The sequence below is a fragment of the Myotis yumanensis genome, unplaced genomic scaffold (genome assembly GCF_028538775.1).
Source record: "Myotis yumanensis isolate MYYU_CA2020_CCGP unplaced genomic scaffold, mMyoYum1.0.hap1 SCAF_5, whole genome shotgun sequence".
Classification (NCBI taxonomy): domain Eukaryota; kingdom Metazoa; phylum Chordata; class Mammalia; order Chiroptera; family Vespertilionidae; genus Myotis; species Myotis yumanensis.
Window position 1 is genome coordinate 33,241,474 of NW_027223756.1, and position 18,719 is coordinate 33,260,192.

The window sequence follows — 18,719 nt, forward strand, 5'->3', positions numbered from 1 at the left end:
ATCCCACTTCTAGGAATATATCCCAAGAAACCAGAAACACCAATCAGAAAGGATACGTGCACCCATATGTTCATAGCAGCACAATTCACCATAGCTAAGATCTGGAAGCAGCCTAAGTGCCCATCAGTAGATGAATGGATTAGAAAGCTGTGGTACATCTACACGATGGAATACTATGCTGCTGTAAAAAAGAAGGAACTCTTACCATTTGCAACAGCATAGATGGAACCGGAGAGCATTATGCTAAGTGAAATAAGCCAGTCAATGAAGGAAAAATAGCACATGATCTCACTCATTCATGGATAATAAAGACCATTACAAACTTTTGAACAATAATAGATACAGAGGCAGAGCTGCCTCAAACTGATTGTCAAACTGCAGTGGGAAGGCCAGAGAGGGTTGGGGGGCAGAAGGGAGGGGAGTAAGAGATCAACCGAAGGACTTGTATGCATGCATATAAGCATAACTAATGGACATAAGACACTGGGGGGTAAGGGAGGGCAGGGGATTGTCAAGGGCGGGGGGTGGGGGAAGGACACATATGTAATACCCTTTGTAATACTTATTATAATATTTTTTTAAAAGAGAATAAAAAAATTATGAATAAAAAATGTTTATCATTAAAAAAAAATTATGAGGTTCATCCATGTTGACATGTATAAACCTAGTTTATTGATTCACTACAATTTAAGAATTCCACATATGAAAATACTACCACTTATTTATCCAGTTCCCATTGAGTGATATTTAGTTTATAATTTTTCACTATTGCAAACAGTACAATAGTACAAAAAGTTTGAGCAACTCTTACACATTTTATTGTACACATATGTAAAGTTTCTCTCTGTTTCATACCTAGAAGTGGAATTACTGGGTTGTAGGATATGAGCATCTTCAACTTCACTAAATATTGCCCAACTGTTTTCTGAAGCTATTATATCAATTTTCTTTAATATTAGCAATGTTCCTATCATTTAACCTCTTTTTTTTTTTTTTTTAAACACTTGTGGACATCTTAATGAACTTCCCTCCATGTAGCTTCAAGCTACCAGGACACGGGCCCCTCCAACACCCTTAATCTTCTCCTCAGCTCTTCTGCTGGAGAACTTGGCCTTCACGATGACAGGCTTCTTTGGGAGCCTTCCCTTCCCCAGAACTTTGTAGTAGCCTGATTGCACCACATCAATGATAGGAGCAGCTCCAGTCTTGCTTTTGGCAGCATTTCCCCGTGTCTGCTCACTGACCAGGGTCCACAGTTTATCAAGGTTGATGGTTGGGCAGAAGCCTCTTTAAGTGGTAATGCCTCATACCAACTTTCCCAAAGTAACATGGGTGATATTTGTCGAAGTTGATCCTGTGATGATGCAAGCCACCAGCATTACCACGACCCCCCGGGTGCTTCCTGTGCTTGCCAATGCAGCCATGGCCGTGGCTCACGTGGCCCCGAAGTTTTCGGGTCTTCCTCAGTCTGGATGGCATGTCGGTGGCCGAGCTGCAAGAGCTTATTTGATGTCTTTACCAACACTTCCTACTGACGAACTTCTTAATTTTTTTCAGTCTGATGAAAATTATTTTTTTGATGCAACTTATTTTTTTGTTTGTTTTTGTTGGTTTTTGTTAATCATCACTGGAGGACATTTTTTCCATTCATTTTTAGAGAGACACATTGATTAGTTGTCTCCTGCACTTGTTCAGACTAGGCCGGGGATGGAACCTGCAACCCAGGTACATGCCCTTGACTGGGAATCAAACCTGAGACCCTTTGTACGTGAGCTAACATTCTATCTACTGAGCAACATCGATTAAGGCTTATTTTTCAATTTAATTGCCATATCTCTAATTATTAATGAAGTTGGACATTTTTTATGTTTAAATTGTAAATTGCCTGTTTCTAACCTTTTGCCAAATTTTTTGCTGGATTTTTTTGTCTTTTTCTTATTGATTTGGAAGATAATCAATATTTCATGTACTTTTAGTCCTAATCCTTTACCTGTTATAGGTGTTGCAAATATCATCTACACTGATTTATCTTTTCACCTCTTTAATGATCTTTTGATGAGTAGTTTAAAATTTTAATGACTCCAATTAACCAACCTTTTTCTTCATGGCTTATGTATTTTGTATTTTAAGACTACCTTTCCTCACCCAGCTGGTGTGGCTCAGTGGTTGAGCATTGACCTATGAACCAGGAGGTCATGGTTTGATTCCTGGTCAGGGCATATACCTGGGTTGTGGGCTCAATCCCCAGTAGGGGGCATGAGGAGGCAGCCAATCAATGATTCTCTCTTATCATTGATGTTTCTCTCTCTCACTCCCTCTCCCTTCCTCTCTCTGAAATAAATAAAAACATTTATTTTTTTAAAAAGAACACCTTTCATCCTCAGGTCGTGTGTGTGTGTGTGTGTGTGTGTGTGTGTGTGTGTGTGTGTATTCTATATGTCCTTCTGGGCATTTAAAGTTGCACTTTTCAAGTTAGGTCTTTAATCCAGCCATGTGTGCTGTGAGGTAGGGATTCAATTGTATTTTTCCTCCATATACACAATCAATTGTCCTAATACCACTTAATGAAGTCTACCCTTGCACTGCTCATCTGCAGTACCATCTGAAGGTACTTGGTCTCCATAAAAGCCAGGGTCTGTTTTGGTGTACTCTCTCCTATTCTATTCTATTGGTCTATTTGTCTATCCCTGCATCTTTATCTTGCATTAATTATTAAAGTTTTATCTTAAAAAGAACTAATCTACCAAGCCTCCCTTTTACCTTTCAAAATCACCTTGGTTTTTCTTTGTCTTTCATTCTTTTATCTAAATTCTACCATCAACTTTTGACATACCATAAAAAATCCTGCAAGACTTCTTACTGGAATTACATTGATTTTATAGATTAATTGGGGGAAATTACATCTTTAAGAAACTGAGCCTTATTCATGATCTGACATATATTTCCATTTCTTTGTGTCATCTTTAACAACCTTTATATGTTTTTATTTTTTTTCTCCTTAAAGATCACACAAATCTTTTATTAGATTTGCCTCTAAATACTTTTTATATTTTGTTATTAGGAGTGCTATTTTTTTGCTGATATATTAAATATGTTTAATTTTGTTTAGTAATCATATATCCAGCAAACCTGCTAGACTCGTTTACTTATTAACTTCATTAATAATTTTTCAGATTCTTTTAGGATTTCTATGAGAAATCATATCACCTGTAAATAATGACAATTTTTTTAAAAACTTTCTAATCCTTAATGCTTTTTATTTTTTCTTATATTATACATTGGCTAAGAGTCTAATACAAATCTTATCAATAATTACTGAATACACCTTTAAAGGGAATACTGCTGAAGTTTCACCACTGAACCCTAGTCAGTATTCTCAGTGGTTAGAGCACCAGGCCGCACACTGAAGGGTCTCATGTTTGATTCCCAGTCAAGGGCATGTACCTGGATTGCAGGTTCAATCCCCAGCCTGGTCAGAGCATGTGCCTCCTGCCACATGCCCCAAACAGATCCAGAGATCATACCTGCAACCCATACGTGCCCTTGATGCAGAATCACTTGGGCCAATGCTCTAACTACTGAATCACGCAGGCCAGGCCCCTGTGCCCATTTTTTTAAATTAAATCTTTATTGTTCAGATTATTACAGTTGTTCCTCTTTTTTCCCCCCATAGCTCCCCTCCACCCGATTCCCACCTCACCCTCTGCCCTTACCCTTCCCCCACTGTCCTCATCCATAGATGTATGATTTTTGTCCAGTCTCTTCCCACACCCCTTTCCCCCCTGAGAATTGTCAGTCCACTCCCTTTCTATGCCCCTGATTCTATTATATTCACCAGTTTATTCTGTTCATCAGATTATTTATTCACTTGATTTAGATTCACTTGTTGATAGATATGTATTTGTTGTTCATAATTTTTATCTTACCTTTTACTTCTTCTTCCTCTTCTTGAAGAATACCTTTCAGCATTTCATATAATACTGGTTTGGTGGTGATGAACTCCTTTAGCTTTTTCTTATCTGTGAAGCTCTTTATCTGACCTTCAATTCTGAATGATAGCTTTGCTGGGTTGAGTAATCTAGGTTGTAGGTTCTTGCTATTCATCACTTTGAATATTTCTTGCCACTCCCTTCTGGCCTGCATAGTTTCTGTTGAGAAATCAGCTGACAATCTTATGGGTACTCCCTTGTAGGTAACTGAGTGTTTTTCTCTTGCTCCTTTTAAGATTCTCTCTTTGTCTTTTGCCCTTGGCATTTTAATGATGATGTGTCTTGGTGTGGTCCTCTTTGGATTCCTCTTGTTTGGGGTTCTCTGTGCTTCCTGGACTTGTAAGTTTATTTCTTTCACCAGGTAGGGGAAGTTTTCTGTCATTATTTCTTCAAATAGGTTTTCAGTATCTTGCTCTCTCTCTTCTTCTGGCACCCCCATAATTCGGATGTTGGTACGCTTGAAGTTGTCTCAGAGGCTCCTTACACTATCTTCATATTTTTGGATTCTTTTTTCTTTTTGTTTTTTCCGGTTGGGTGTTTTTTGCTTCTTCGTATTTCAAATCTTTGACTTGATTCTTGTGATCCTCTAGTCTGCTGTTGGATCTCTGTATAATATTCTTTATTTCAGTCAGTGTATGCTTAATTTCTAGTTGGTCCTTTTTCATATCCTCAAGGGTGTCACTAGATTTATCGAGGGTCTCACTAAATTTATCGGCGGTTTCTAGAAAATTCTTGAAAAATCTTATAACCATGATTTTGAACTCTATATCCAGTAGTTTGCTTTCCTCCATTTCTGTCATTTGTGACCTATTTCTTTGTCTCCGCATTTTTTATGCTTCCCTGTGTTGATAAAGTGGCTTTGTGTGCTAGGTGTCCTATAGGGCCCAGTGGCTCAGCCTCCCCAATTATCTGAGGTGGACACTCTTGGTGCACTCCTTTGTGGGCTTTGTGCACAGTCTTGTTGTAGTTAAGCCTTGCTTGTTGTAGGTATCACTGGGAGGAATTGACCTCCAGGCCAATTGGCTGTGAGAATCAGTTGTGTCTACAGTGGGAGAACTTCTGTGCTGGAGACACCCTTCTGGGGCAGGACTTGCTTCAGTGGGGCTTTGGTGCTCACTGAGTCTGCCCCCTGATGTGTTCCTTATGGATCTGAGAAGTTGTAATCTGGATTGTCCCACTTTGACCACTGAGTACACTGGCTCTTGGATCTCTAAGGAGGTGCTAATTTAGCCTCTGCCTGAGGCTACCCAGCAGGAGCTACAGAGAGATCTGCAGATTCCTCTTCTTTGGGGTTTGGAGGTGCCCAGATGAGGCCCGGCTGTGAAGCAATGCAAGCTGCTGTGGGGCCTTGGGCCTTCTTTTGGGTGTTCTGGGTCTCTCTGACCCAGCTGCAGTTTCTTAGGTAATTTTAGACTTAGTTGTTAAGTAATTTTAGATTTGCAAAGGGCCAGGCCATTCATATGCAAAAGCCTCTGCCCACAGCTTGGGTGGGGTGGGGTCTCAGGGAATCAACAGGGTGGAGCAAACAACTATGGCTGATCCTCAGCCCAGCCCTAAGAGGCCCCGGGTCTCAGTGTCCCGGTAATCGCTGCAAGCACCTCTGAGAGAAAGCCGCCCTCGAGTTCTGCCCGATGCCAGACAGTCCAGTTTCTCCCTGTATGAGTCTGGGTCCCCAGAGACTCGCCCGGAACTGGCATTCAGAGCAGTCAGGAGCTTGTGACTCCCTCCTCATTGAAAAAAGCAACCGTGTCCTCAGTTGCCAGCCCTTTCCACGTGCGCCTCTGTACCTCTGCACTTTACTTCTGCACCTCCTCTGAGTCTCAGTATGCTTTTCTCTTTCCTTCTAGTTGTAGAATTTCCACTCAGCCAGCCTTCTTGTGGTTCTGGATGATGTCTGTTTTGTCTTTTAGTTGTATTTTTGAAGTGGTTGTGCGAGGCAGCAATTTCAGGTGTTTACCTATGCTGCCATCTTGGTTTCTCCTGTGCCCATTTTTTTGAATTGGGTTGTTTAGATTGTTGAATTGTAAAAGTTCATTATATATTGTGGATATTAATCCCTTATGAGATATATGATTTGCAAGTATTTTCTCTCATTCTGTGAGTTATCTTTTCACTCTTGATAGTGTCCTTAGATTCACAAATGTTTTCAATTTTGATGAAGTATATATTATCTTTTTTTGTTGTTACCTATTTTCTTGGTGTGTAAGAGTCCATTGCCAAATTCAAGGTCATAAAGATTTACCCCTATGTTGTTTTTTAAAGAGTTCTAGCTTTTATATTTAGGATGTTGATCCATTTTGAGATAATTTTTATACAGGGTGTGAGACAGGGCTTCAACTTTACTCTTTTGTATGTGGATATCAAGTTGTCCCAGCACTATTTGATGAAAAGACTATTTTCCTCCCAGTGAATGGTCCGGCATCTTGTAAAAAATCAATTGGTCATAAATAGTTGATTTATGTCTAGAATCACAATTCTATCCATAGGTCTTGGTCTATCCTATGCCTGTACCATACTGGCCTACCACATACATGGTCTAGACTGAATAATTCCCAATATGTACTTGAGAAAAACATATCTTCTTGATGAACTGACCTGTTTCAATACACAATGTCCTTCTTTGCCTCTTTTAAGAGTTTTTGCCTTAATGTCTATTTTGTCTAATGTTATTATGGCCAACTCAGCTCTCTTTTGGTTTCCTTTTGCATGAGATATTTTTCATTCTTTCACTTTCAACCTATTTATATATTTGGATCTCAAGTGAATATTATTGAGACAGCATATATGTGGACTTTTGGTGATACATTCTGTTTTAATTTCAGAGTTTAATTAATTTACATTTAAGGTAATTACTAATAAGGAAGAAAATATTTCTGCCATTTTGCTATTTGTTTTATGTATGTCACATCTTTTTTGTTCCTCAGTTCCTCCATATGGCTTTCTTTTGTGTTTGATTTTTTTTTTTGGTAGTATATCATTTCATTCCTTTCTCATTTGTTTTTCTGTATATGTATATGTATGTGTGTGTATATATATATATATATATATATATATATATATATATATATGATTACCCTCAGGACTACAATTAACCTCTTAAATTTATAACCAATCTATTTGAAATTAATACAATCTTAGCTTCAATAATATATAATAACTAAAGAACCAATGCATGAAATTCGTGCACGGGGGGCTGTTGGGGAGGTTCCTCAGCCTGGTCTGCGCCCTCTCGCAATCCGGAACCCCTCAGGGATGTCTGACTGCCAGACGTCCCTCTCACAATCCAGAACCCCTTGCTCCTAACCACCCATCTGCTCACTCCTTTACTCCTGCCTGCTCGCTCCTTACAACCTGGCACACCACTCCTTAGCGCTGCTGTGGAGGCGGGAGAGGCTCCTGCCACCACCGCTGCACTCACCAGCTGTGAGCCCAGCTTCTGGCTGAGCAGCACTCCCGCTGTGGGAGTGCACTGACCACCAGGGGGCAGCTCCTGCATTAAGCGTCTGCCCCCTGGTGGTGGTGTGCATCATAGCAACCAGTCGTTCTGGTCATTCCGGTCGTTCCGCCTTAATGGTCGCTGGGCTTTTATATGTATAGATTCTGTTCCTAGACAGCTCCATCCCCACCTTTGTTTTTGTTTTCACAAAATACATCTTTATAATTGTGTGCCCATTAATCTATAACTATTGTTTTATGCATTTATATTTTAAACCATGTAAGAAAAAAGTTACAAACCCAAAATATAATAATACTGGCTTTTATATTTACCTATATAATTACTCTTATCGGTGTTCTTTATTCCTTCATATAGCTTAAGTTACTATCTAGTTACATTTCAACCTAGAGAGCTATCTTTACCATTCCTTGTAGAACAGGTCTACTAGCAACAAACTCCTTCAGCTTTTGTTTAAATAGGAATGTTCTGATTTTTTCTTCATTTTTGAAGGACAGTTTTGCTGGATATAAAATTCTTTTTTTCTGCATATTTATTTTTTTCCCTTTTTTATTGTTTAAAGTATTACAAATAGTACATATGTCTCCTGTTTTTTCCCCAATTGACCTTCCCCCAGCCTCTCCTACCCCGTCACATGCCCTCACCCCCCCTCCCAGTGTCTTGTGTCCATTGGTTATGCTTATATGAATGCATACAAGTCCTTCGGTTGATCTCTTACCTCCCCCTGCTCCCTAACCCTCCCCAGCCTTCCTGCTGTTGTTTGACAGTCTGTTCGATGCTTCTCTGCCTCTCTATTTTTGTTCATCAGTTTATAATGTGCTTTATTATCCATAAATGAGTGAGATCATGTGGTATTTTTCTTTCACTGACTGGCTTATTTCACTTAGCTTAATGCTCTCCAGTTCCAACCACGCTGTTGCAAATGGTAAGAATTCCTTCTTTTTTATAGCAGCGTAGTATTCCATTGTGTAGATGTATCACAGTTTTCTAATCCACTCATCTGCTGATGGGCACTTAGGCTGTTTCCAAATTTTAGCTATTGTAAACTGTGCTTTTATGAACATAGGGGTGCATATATCCTTTCTGATTGGTGTTTCTGTTTTCTTGGGATATATTCCTAGAAGTGGTATTACTGGGTCAAATGGCAGTTCCATTTTTAATTTTTTGAGGAAACACCATACTGTTTTCCACAGTGGCTGCACCAGTCTGCATTCCCACCAGCAGTGAAGGAGGGTTCCTTTTTCTCCACATCCTCGCCAGCACTTGTTTGTTGATTTGTTGATGACAGCCATTCTGACAGGTGTGAGATGGTACCTCATTGTTGTTTTGATTTGCATTTCTCGGATGATTAGTGACTTTGAGCATGGTTTCATATGTCTCTTGGCTTTCTGAATGTCCTCTTTTGAAAAGTGTCTATTTAGGTCATTTGCCCATTTTTTGATTGGGTTGTTTATCTTCCTTTTGTTAAGTTGTGTAAGTTCCCTGTAAATGTTGGAGATTAAACCCTTATCGGAGATAATATTGGCAAATATGTTCTCCCATGCAGTGGGCTTTCTTGTTTTGTTGATGGTTTCTTTTGCTGTGCAGAAGCTTTTTATTTTGATGTAGTCCCATTTATTTATTTTCTCCTTAGTTTCCATTGTCTTAGGAGCTGTATCGTTAAATATATTGCTACGACAAATGTCTGCTATTTTGCTGCCTATGACTTCTTCTAAAATTTTTATGGTTTCCCATCTTATGTTTAAGTTCTTTATCCATTTTGAGTTTATTTTCGTGTATGCTGTAAATTGGTGGTCTAGTTTCATTTTTTTGCCAGTATCTGTCCAGTTTTCCCAACACCATTTATTGAAGAGACTGTCTTGACTCCATTGTATGGTCTTCCCTCCTTTGTCAAATATTTTTTTTTTAATTTTTCGCTAAAAGTATTACAAAGGGTATTACATAAGTGTCCTTCCCCCCCCCCCCCCGCCCTTGACAAACCCCTGCCCTCCCTTACCCCCCAGTGTCTTATGTCCATTAGTTATGCTTATAAGGATGCATACAAGTCCTTCGGTTGATCTCTTACTCCCCTCCCTTCTGCCCCCCAACCCTCCCTGGCCTTCCCACTGCAGTTTGACAATCAGTTTGAGGCAGCTCTGCCTCTGTATCTATTATTGTTCAAAAGTTTGTAATGGTCTTTATTATCCATGAATGGGTGAGATCATGTGGTATTTTTCCTTCATTGACTGGCTTGTTTCACTTAGCATAATGCTCTCCAGTTCCATCCATGCTGTTGCAAATGGTAAGAGTTCCTTCTTTTTTACAGCAGCATAGTATTCCATCGTGTAGATGTACCACAGCTTTCTAATCCATTCATCTACTGATGGGCACTTAGGCTGTTTCCAGATCTTAGCTATGGTGAATTGTGCTGCTATGAACATAGGGGTGCATATATCCTTTCTGATTGGTGTTTCTGGTTTCTTGGGATATATTCCTAGAAGTGGGATCACAGGGTCAAATGGGAGTTCCATTTTTAGTTTTTTGAGGAAACTCCATACTGTCTTCCATAGTGGCTGCACCAGTCTGCATTCCCACCAGCAGTGCACAAGTGTTCCTTTTTCTCCACGTCCTCTCCAGCACTTGTCGTTTGTTGATTTGTTGATTCCTTTGTCAAATATTAATTGCACATAATGGCTTGCATCGATTTCTGGGTTCTCTGTCCTGTTCCACTGGTCTATATGTCTGTTCTTGTGCCAGTACCAGGCAATTTTGAGAACAATGGCTTTGTAGTATAGCTTGATATCTGGTATTGTGCTCCCTCCAACATTGTTGTTCTTTCTCAAGATTGCTGCAGCTATTCGGGGTCTTTTTTTATTCCAGGTGAATTTTTGGAGAATTTGTCCTAGGTCTTTGAAGTATGGCATTGGTATTTTAATGGGGATTGCATTGCATTTATAGATTGCTTTGGGTAGTATGGACACTTTAATGATGTTGATTCTACCAACCCATGAACATAGTATATTCTTCCATTTGTTCATGTCTTCCTCTATCTCTTTTTTCAGCATTCTGAAATTTTCTGAGTACAGGTCCTTTATCTCCTTGGTTAAGTTTATTCCTAGGTATCTTAATTTTTTTGTTATAATAGTAAATTGGATTGCTTTTTTAATTTCTCTTTCTGTGAGTTCATTAATGGTGTATAGAAAAGCCATAGACTTCTGGGTGTTAATTTTATATATGGATATAAAATTCTTAATTGACAATATTTTTCCTGCAGTATTTTAAATATGTCATCTCATTGCCTTCTGACCTCCAGAGTATCTGAGAATTCAGTTACTAATCTCATTGAAGATTCCCTGTATGTGACAAGTTGCTTCTTACTGCTTCCTCTGCCACCAAGGCTAATACTATACAATTGTGGCTCTTTGTAAGGATACCTCATTAACTAGTTTTGATGCAAATGCTGCCCATGGGTTTTTGCTTTTGCTATTTGGTTGCTCTATCTTTTCTAAGAGGGGATTCAGAGAAATTAAAAAACCATGGCACCACTGTCACCATCTTCCTAGATTTTAGAGCATATTTTAAAAGCCCTTAGAATTTTTCTACAGAAAATTTTCTTGGACAAAATACCTTAAAAACTGTATAACATTTTCAGAATTAAAACAGGTGAAATAGAAAGAAAAAAAGGATCATTTGGTCTGCTTACCTCAAAAACTCTGAAAAACCTGTATCTTGTTTTATAATCAGTCCATAAGACCACCAAAAAGGCATTAGTTGAGATGGTGCTAATCATAATTATCTTAAACAGATTACTCGCTATGACTCTCTTCACAAATGCCTGACATTGAGTATCTTTCCTCCTGTCAAAAAGTTGAATAAGAGGTATGATTATCTCACAACACAGCAAGATCCCCAAATAATAAATAGCTTTTTGTAGGGACTAGAGCAGTGATGGTGAACCTATGACACACGTGTCAGAGGTGACACGTGAACTCATTTTTTTGGTTGATTTTTCTTTGTTAAATGGCATTTAAATATATAAAATAAATATCAAAAATATAAGTCTTTGTTTTACTATGATTGCAAATATCAAAAAATTTCTATATGTGACACGGCACCAGAGTTAAGTTAGGGTTTTTCAAAATGCTGGCACGCCGAGCTCAAAAGGTTCGCCATCACTAGACTAGATTCTGCTTTCCCCCTTCTGTGAATATAAGTTTATATATACTTTAAAATTGCAATGAAATACTGACTGAATGTCCACTGAAATATGTATGATGATCACTATCCTCATTCAGTTTCTCAGTTCTTTCTCTCTGGACCTCTGAAACAAAATAGTAACCACTCCTTCTCAAACAAACAAAGCATCATCATTATTTACTCATCTGACAAATTTTTATTGAGTTCCTACTACATGCCAGACATTACAGTGGGCACTGGAGGTATAAAATGAGCAAAACTAAATACTGTCGGTCTAGTAAGGAAAACAGGTAATAATCAAATAATCACCCAGACCGGTGCTTACAAATCAATGAAAATACAAATGCCAATGAACTTTCCCCAAAATGTTCAGCAGCACTACTAATCAGGGAGATGGAAAATAAGTAAAACCATTCTTTTTGTTTATAAAATTAGCAAAGTCTTAAACATGATAATATTTAATGCTGGCAAAAGTATAGTGTGTTGAAGCATTCTCATAAACTGCCAGGGGAAATGTAAATTCATACTTTTCTGAAAAGCCTTAGAACTGTTCCTATCTTCTGACCCAAGGAATCTACCCCAAAAGAATACAATCTGACAAAAGAATACAAACAGTGACGTGGGCCACGTGTGTTTATCCCAGCATTATTTACAGTAGTGAGAACTTAGAAATGATTTAAAAGTCTAACAAAAAGGACTGGTTAAGTAAATTATAGCACATCCATCTCAGGAAATATTATACAGATACTAAAATATGTCTATCCATTTTTCATGGTTTAGAAAAATATTTATGATCCATTGGGTAGCAAAACACAAAAACAGCCCTTGCTGGGTAGCTCAATTGGTTAGAGTGTTGTCCCAATACACCAAGGTTGCAGGTTTGATCCCCGGTCAGGGCACATACAAGAATCAACCAATGAATGCATAAATAAGTAAAACAACAAATCGATTCCATCTCTCTCTCTCTCTCTCTCTCTCTCTCTCAAATCAATAAAAAAAATTTTAACACGAAAACAAAATAAGATATAAAATTCTCTACTCAAAATTATCACAACTGTACAAAAATGAGTAGAAGAAAACTTGGCAGGAAATATGCCAAAATGTTGATAGTGGTGAGGTTGGAGGTGATTCTTATTCCTGTTTGTTTATATTTACCTGTGCTTTGCAATTTTTCTCTAAGAATATAACTTTTTTTTTCATTATATATAACAAATGAACACATTCTCACACAGTAAAAAAAATACAGAATGTATATACTTTTATATTGTATAAAAACAAGATATTCAATTTATCTGATTTGAGATAGGGTCAATTATCCAAAAAAAAGGCATTCAAATTATCTAACACAGTAGTTAACAAAAAAAAGACAAAATGAAGTCAAACTACTCATTCTGTCTACAGGCCAAATAAGAGCATGACTGAATATTTGACTCAACCAGCCAGTCCTGATACTAAAGCCAAAGAAGTAAAATGTTTGGCTGAGCCTTCATAAAACCTCACCAGAGAAACCAGGTTATCGAGAACGTGCATCTCCATCTAAGAAATGGATGAGTGCCTGTGGGGAAAGGCTGAGAGCACTGGCACCCTGCTACCGCTGCTATTGCACATTTCTTAATAAGCAATAGAAATAGAGAATATTTACTGAAATGTCCTGAGTCTTTCCCAGAACATCGATGCATTATTCAACAGGGTACTGGGAATGATCCTTGGGAGGATATGATGATATAAACGTTGAGACATTTTCCCAATGTTCAATTTTTATTCCTCGCTTTTGTCGTCTAACAGGAAATCTCTGCTTAGGGATTTCCTCGGCATCTAGATTCCAGAGACCTCAGAGAAGGATCCACGAGGAGAATCTTTGCTTTATGAGGTCATTCTTGGGCATTCTAATACATGACTAGTCCACAGGCCCCTGCCGGGGCAAGCTCCCCAGCCGATCTATGCACAGATCCTCTCTTCCCAAGGAGACTGTGCACCTCAGTTCAGCAAAAACAGTTGTGAGCACACTGCAACTGTGAAGTTCCGGGCTAAAACTGGGAGCCGGAGATAGGCCAGATGAAAACCTCTTCTTCTTCACCAAGTACTCGGATCTGACAGACTAAGGTCCTTAGTACTATGTTCCAATAAGTAGGGGTTATAGAAGAGTGGAAAGCAAGGGGTTCTACGAGCAAGTGCACAGCACTGGAAACACCTGGAAGGGCAAGGAAAGGTTTTGATAGGTTTGGAGCTAGAACATAAGAAACAGACGCTAAGTGGGGGCATGGAATGTACACATATGAACCACCTAGACTAGAGTGTAAGGGATGAGCCCATGGTGAGATGTTTTAGGTACAAGAGCAACAGAATTTTTTGCTCTGTTCAATTCTTGGGATTAATATATTTCCCTTGCTTGCCTTCTCCTATCGTCTTTGGTTTTTAAAACAAATCAAGACAAAGTGATCTGGGTAGCCTTGCTGTATTAAGTCTTCAGTGGCTCAATTAGTCAAATTCCTGGAAACCTAAGTTCTAGGGCCACAAGAAAAGGAGGTGACCACCCACCACCTCCGCTGTCCCAGGTGTTCTAAAACAAGTGTATATGACCATTCCTTGTAGAAAAGTACTCTTGTAGGCAACTCTTGTAGGCAACCCATATACTAAACTGGGTAATAACATCCTATTTACTCAATTTTTCCACTTAAAATAATCAACAGTCAGCCCTAGTCAGTTTGGCTCAGTGAATAGAGCATCAGCCTGCAGACCAAAGGTTCCCGGGTTCAATTCCAGTCATGGTCATGTACCTTGTCCGGGCCCTGGTTGGAGCATGTGCGGGAGGCAACCAATCAATGTGTTTCTCTCACATCAATGTGTCTCTCTGCCTTTCCCTCTCTTTTACACTTTAAAAGATCAGTGAAAAAATATCCTTAGGTGAAGATGAACAAAACAACAAAAAATCATCAACAATCAAGTTTTAAGACTCATTTTGATTAATGTCCCAAGATTCAAACTTTAGTCTCATCTTTTCAATTTACACTCTCTCCCTCAGGAATCAGCTCCTTCTATACCTCTTACTGCCTCCTTTGGTCATATGCCCCCTAATGCCCTCTGGGCTCCAGCCTAACATCCCAGAGTGGATTCCTAGAGCAGTTGTTCAGAGAGAGACTGAATCAGGTCTGTCTCCACCTGCCCCAATACATCAATGTGCCAAATCCCTTTGGGGACATATAGAAGGCCCTCAGTGAGTGTGTGCTATATGGATATACAAATGAATGGCAGCAGGGATCCTAGGCTCAACTCAAGTAGCTGAGCATAGAGGAATTCCATCTCCAGGAACCCCAGCTGTACACTTTTATGTCTTCCTTTTTTCAGCACCAGAGCCATGGAGAAATGAAGAAGAGAATAAGAATGTAAAGAATTCTTCATGATGCCTGGAGGGGTGAGGAATGATGGCCCTCTGAGAGTAGCAGAGAAGGGCCCAGTTGTCCTTAGTGCACTGCTTCCATCAGAAAATCTCTGCTGAGGGATTTCCTCGGCATCCACAGCTAAATGTGGCTCTGAAGTCACTGATGAAGACATGTTACCTGGGAATGGAACTCCAGCTGGTGAATGGAGTCAGAGGTGACAAGCTTATCTGGGTTCACTGAAATCACCCAGACCTTCTCATGGACACGTGGGCATCCTGGGAGAAGCCAAAGGGGGGCCTCTTCTGCCCTTCAGCGGCAACTCACACTCTGCCCGACTTGGGCAGCACCACCTCAGCTGCACACAGCAGGGAAAGTCAGCAGTTAGCAGGCATGGCAGCTTGGTGACTCAAGTCTTTTGGCCAAGAGTCATTCCTTTACTCGTCCCAGTATCCGCCACTGAAACACAAATCTTAAACATATTAAAGTCAAGCTCTATTTCAGCTCTTGCTGCTCTATAGGAAATTTTACAAAACTGGAAGTTACAGAGTTCAACCAGTATATTTTTGAATGCTAAATTAGACAGTATAAAGACTGCTTCATACCAACACTAGTAGCCCCAATCCTATATAATATAACCCTAATAAGCAAATCGACCAAAAGGCGGAATGAACAGTGGAACAACCGGTCACCATGATGCGCACTGACCACCAGGGGGCAAACACTCAACACAGGAGCTGCCCCCGGAGATCAGTGCACTCCCACAGAGAGCACCACTCAGCCAGAACCCAGGCTCATGGCTGATGAGTGCAGCAGTGGTGGCAGGAGCCTCTCCCACCTCCACGGCAGCGCTAATCAGGCTGAGCAGTAAGGAGCAGCAGGCAGGTGAGCGGTAAGGAGCAAGGGGTCCCGGAATGTGAGAGGGCACAGTCTGGGCTGAAACCTCCCCCCCCCGCCCCTGTGCATGAATTTCATGCACCAGGCCTCTAGTACTTTAATAAAAGTTCAGGCTTGTGTTAAAAAATATACATGCTGCTGCTTTTTGTCTAGAACAAAGACATAAAAACCATGTCTAGTCTATGTATCCAAATATTTCCTAAATATTTTTAATGTCAGAAAGTAACCATTATGAAAAGAACTTTCATTTCGGGCTGGCCCTGGTTTGTTACATTGAAGGGGTCATAGGATATATCTATTTAACTCTTCCCTACTCTAGTGATCATTTAGAAAGAAAATGGAAGAAAACCAAAACTTACCACATCACAGACACCAGTGCCATCACACAAAGATTTGGAACAGAAGGAAACTTGAGGGCCTCCAACCTTGGCAATGTCCTTTCAAGTCGAAATGTCAGTTACTTGAAGCAAGTCTGGGGATTCATTCTGTTACAATTTACCACAATGAGTATTTCCATAAACTTAGTGTAGGAACTTTGATTCTCTATAGTATAAGTTTGTGAGTTCAAGCAGATGTGACACCCTTAACATGAACCTTATGTCAATCCTCCATGTACATGCTAATTAGTAGCTGCATTCTCAGGTCTTCACCATTGCAATTATGAGCCATATCCTGCTTTCTCTAGTGTGCTATATAGGTGTATATTAACAGCCACTGAGTTTAGCCTCTCAGGCTTACATTTAAAATAGGAAAAGGTTTCCATTCAGGGTACAGTGAAACAACTTAAATTATAGCACAAGAGAACAAACAAATCCAGAAGGTGGAATATTCTACAGGATCCCTGACCCCGTTTTTGCAATAGTCAATGACATGGGGAAGTGGGGAGGGGAAAACATAGGGGAATTTGCTTGCTCTAGATCATCGGTTTTCAACCTGTGGGTCGCGATCCCTTTGGGGATTGAACGACCCTTTCACAGGGCTCGCCTAAGACCATCGGAAAACACATATATAATTACATATTGTTTTTGTGATTAATCACTATGCTTTAATTATGTTCAATTTGTAACAATGAAAATTCATCCTGCATATCAGATATTTACATTACGATTCATAACAGTAGCAAAATTACAGTTATGAAGTAGCAACGAAAATAATTTTATGGTTGGGGGTCACCACAACATGAGGAACTGTATTAAAGGGTTGCGGCATTAGGAAGGTTGAGAACCACTGCTCTAGACTGAAAGATTAAGAAAACACAACCAGATGTGGTGGCTGGACTTCATGTGGATCCTGATTAAAACAAAATTACTGTCCAATCACATTTTTTACCTTCAGGGCAATTGATTTTGCCCGGGTATTAGGTAATACCAAGAAATCATGGTTTATTGTTAGGTGTGATAATGGCATTCTGGTTAATACAAGAAAATTACCCTATTTTCTAGAGATATTTACTGAAGGATGTGGGGGTAAAATGAAATGCTATCAGGGAAATACTTTAGCAAAGAAGAAGGAAATGAGGGATTATATGAAGTATCTGGGGCAAAATATTGGTAATTGCTAAATCTACATGATCAGTACATAAGGGTTCAATTTACTATTCACTTTTTAAAAATTAAATTTATTGGGGTAACATTGGTTAATACAGTTATATAGGTTTCAGGTGTGGGTTTCTATGTTACAAGTTCTATATACTGTATTGCGTGCCCACCACCCAAAGATCTGACCCAAAGTCAAATCTTCTCCCATCACCATATATTAGGCAGTATTATTCACTCTTAAAATATTTTTTCATGTTTAAAAACTCATGTAAAAAAAATGAAGTACTGAACTAAAATATTTGGTAATAAAACATAAAAGTTCCTCAAAATCTATAAATAAGAGTTTATAAAAACACAGCTTTGCCTTTTCTTCTAAAAGAATTTTAAGAAGCATAAGTTCTAGCACCCAGGCTCTGGGTCCCCGGCAGCACAGAGTCTGGGTAACCTTTTTCTCCCCTCCTTGCACACTCCATATCCACAGGGCAAACTGTACCTGCCTCTCCTGGGCCAACAGAACCAGCCAGGAATTAGCTTCAGAGAGCTCAGCCTCCTTGTTATGTTCCTATTGAGTTTCTCAAATTGGAGACTGGGGAAGGGTGGGGAGGGAAAGGTTTGCTTGTTGTAATGCAGAGTGAATTTTCTGGCCTCTAAAGTGAGGTGGGTTTCAAAGATGATTCCTATTAAATCCTCCCACAATAATGCTTTGAAAGATTAACACGTGTTCCTTGGATGAATATATATGTATACATTCTTTTAATCTACATTCTAAGCTCATTAATAAGGACATTTCTGAGTTCCTTCAAAGAACGCTTATTGCAATTTTTAAATAATAGATTACTTTATATTCCACTTTACTCCTGTCAGTAAAACAAGGAGTAAATAGAGTTCATTACTGGATAATACCCAAGTAGTTTCTAGCTCAACGGCTATGAACCTTCAGTTCAGAGGTCAGAGGTTCTGGAAGCTATGGACGAAACACTTGTCCTCTTCCTTCAACTGCCTGCCTGAAAAGTAAGAATAAAATACAAGACAGCTCACCCAATTTTTGTGACTTTGTAAATCTAATTAATAACAGCAGCTAAAGAATCAATTTTAACTTCATAAGAATTGTTACAGATGGTTACAACCCTTTACCTACAGAGTTTATCATTCTTTTTCTACCTTACAACTATTCTCTAACACAATGCATTTGTAAAGTCAACATAATCACTTGAATTTCCAGGTTATAAAATGTGTGAATGCTCCTCCATCCCAATTTCTGGTCTTTAAAAATGCTACTTCTCTTTTT

At 39.3% G+C, this 18,719-nt stretch overlaps 1 protein-coding gene and 1 pseudogene across 1 annotated transcript in view; both read right to left on the reverse strand.

Annotated features, from left to right (window-relative positions):
• Positions 1-18,702, reverse strand: part of CATSPER3 (cation channel sperm associated 3) — a 31,890-nt gene extending 13,188 nt beyond the window's left edge. Inside the window, exons 1-4 of the mRNA XM_070414966.1 lie at positions 16,253-18,702; positions 14,891-15,468; positions 13,262-13,810; positions 11,126-11,279 (exon numbers count right to left, since the gene is read on the reverse strand). Coding sequence (XP_070271067.1) covers positions 11,126-11,279; positions 13,262-13,359 — 252 coding nt within the window. The 5' untranslated portion in view covers positions 13,360-13,810; positions 14,891-15,468; positions 16,253-18,702. The remainder of the gene's footprint in view (positions 1-11,125; positions 11,280-13,261; positions 13,811-14,890; positions 15,469-16,252) is intronic.
• LOC139011672 (large ribosomal subunit protein uL15-like) lies at positions 1,041-1,479 on the reverse strand (annotated as a pseudogene).
• Positions 18,703-18,719: the final 17 nt, after the last annotated feature.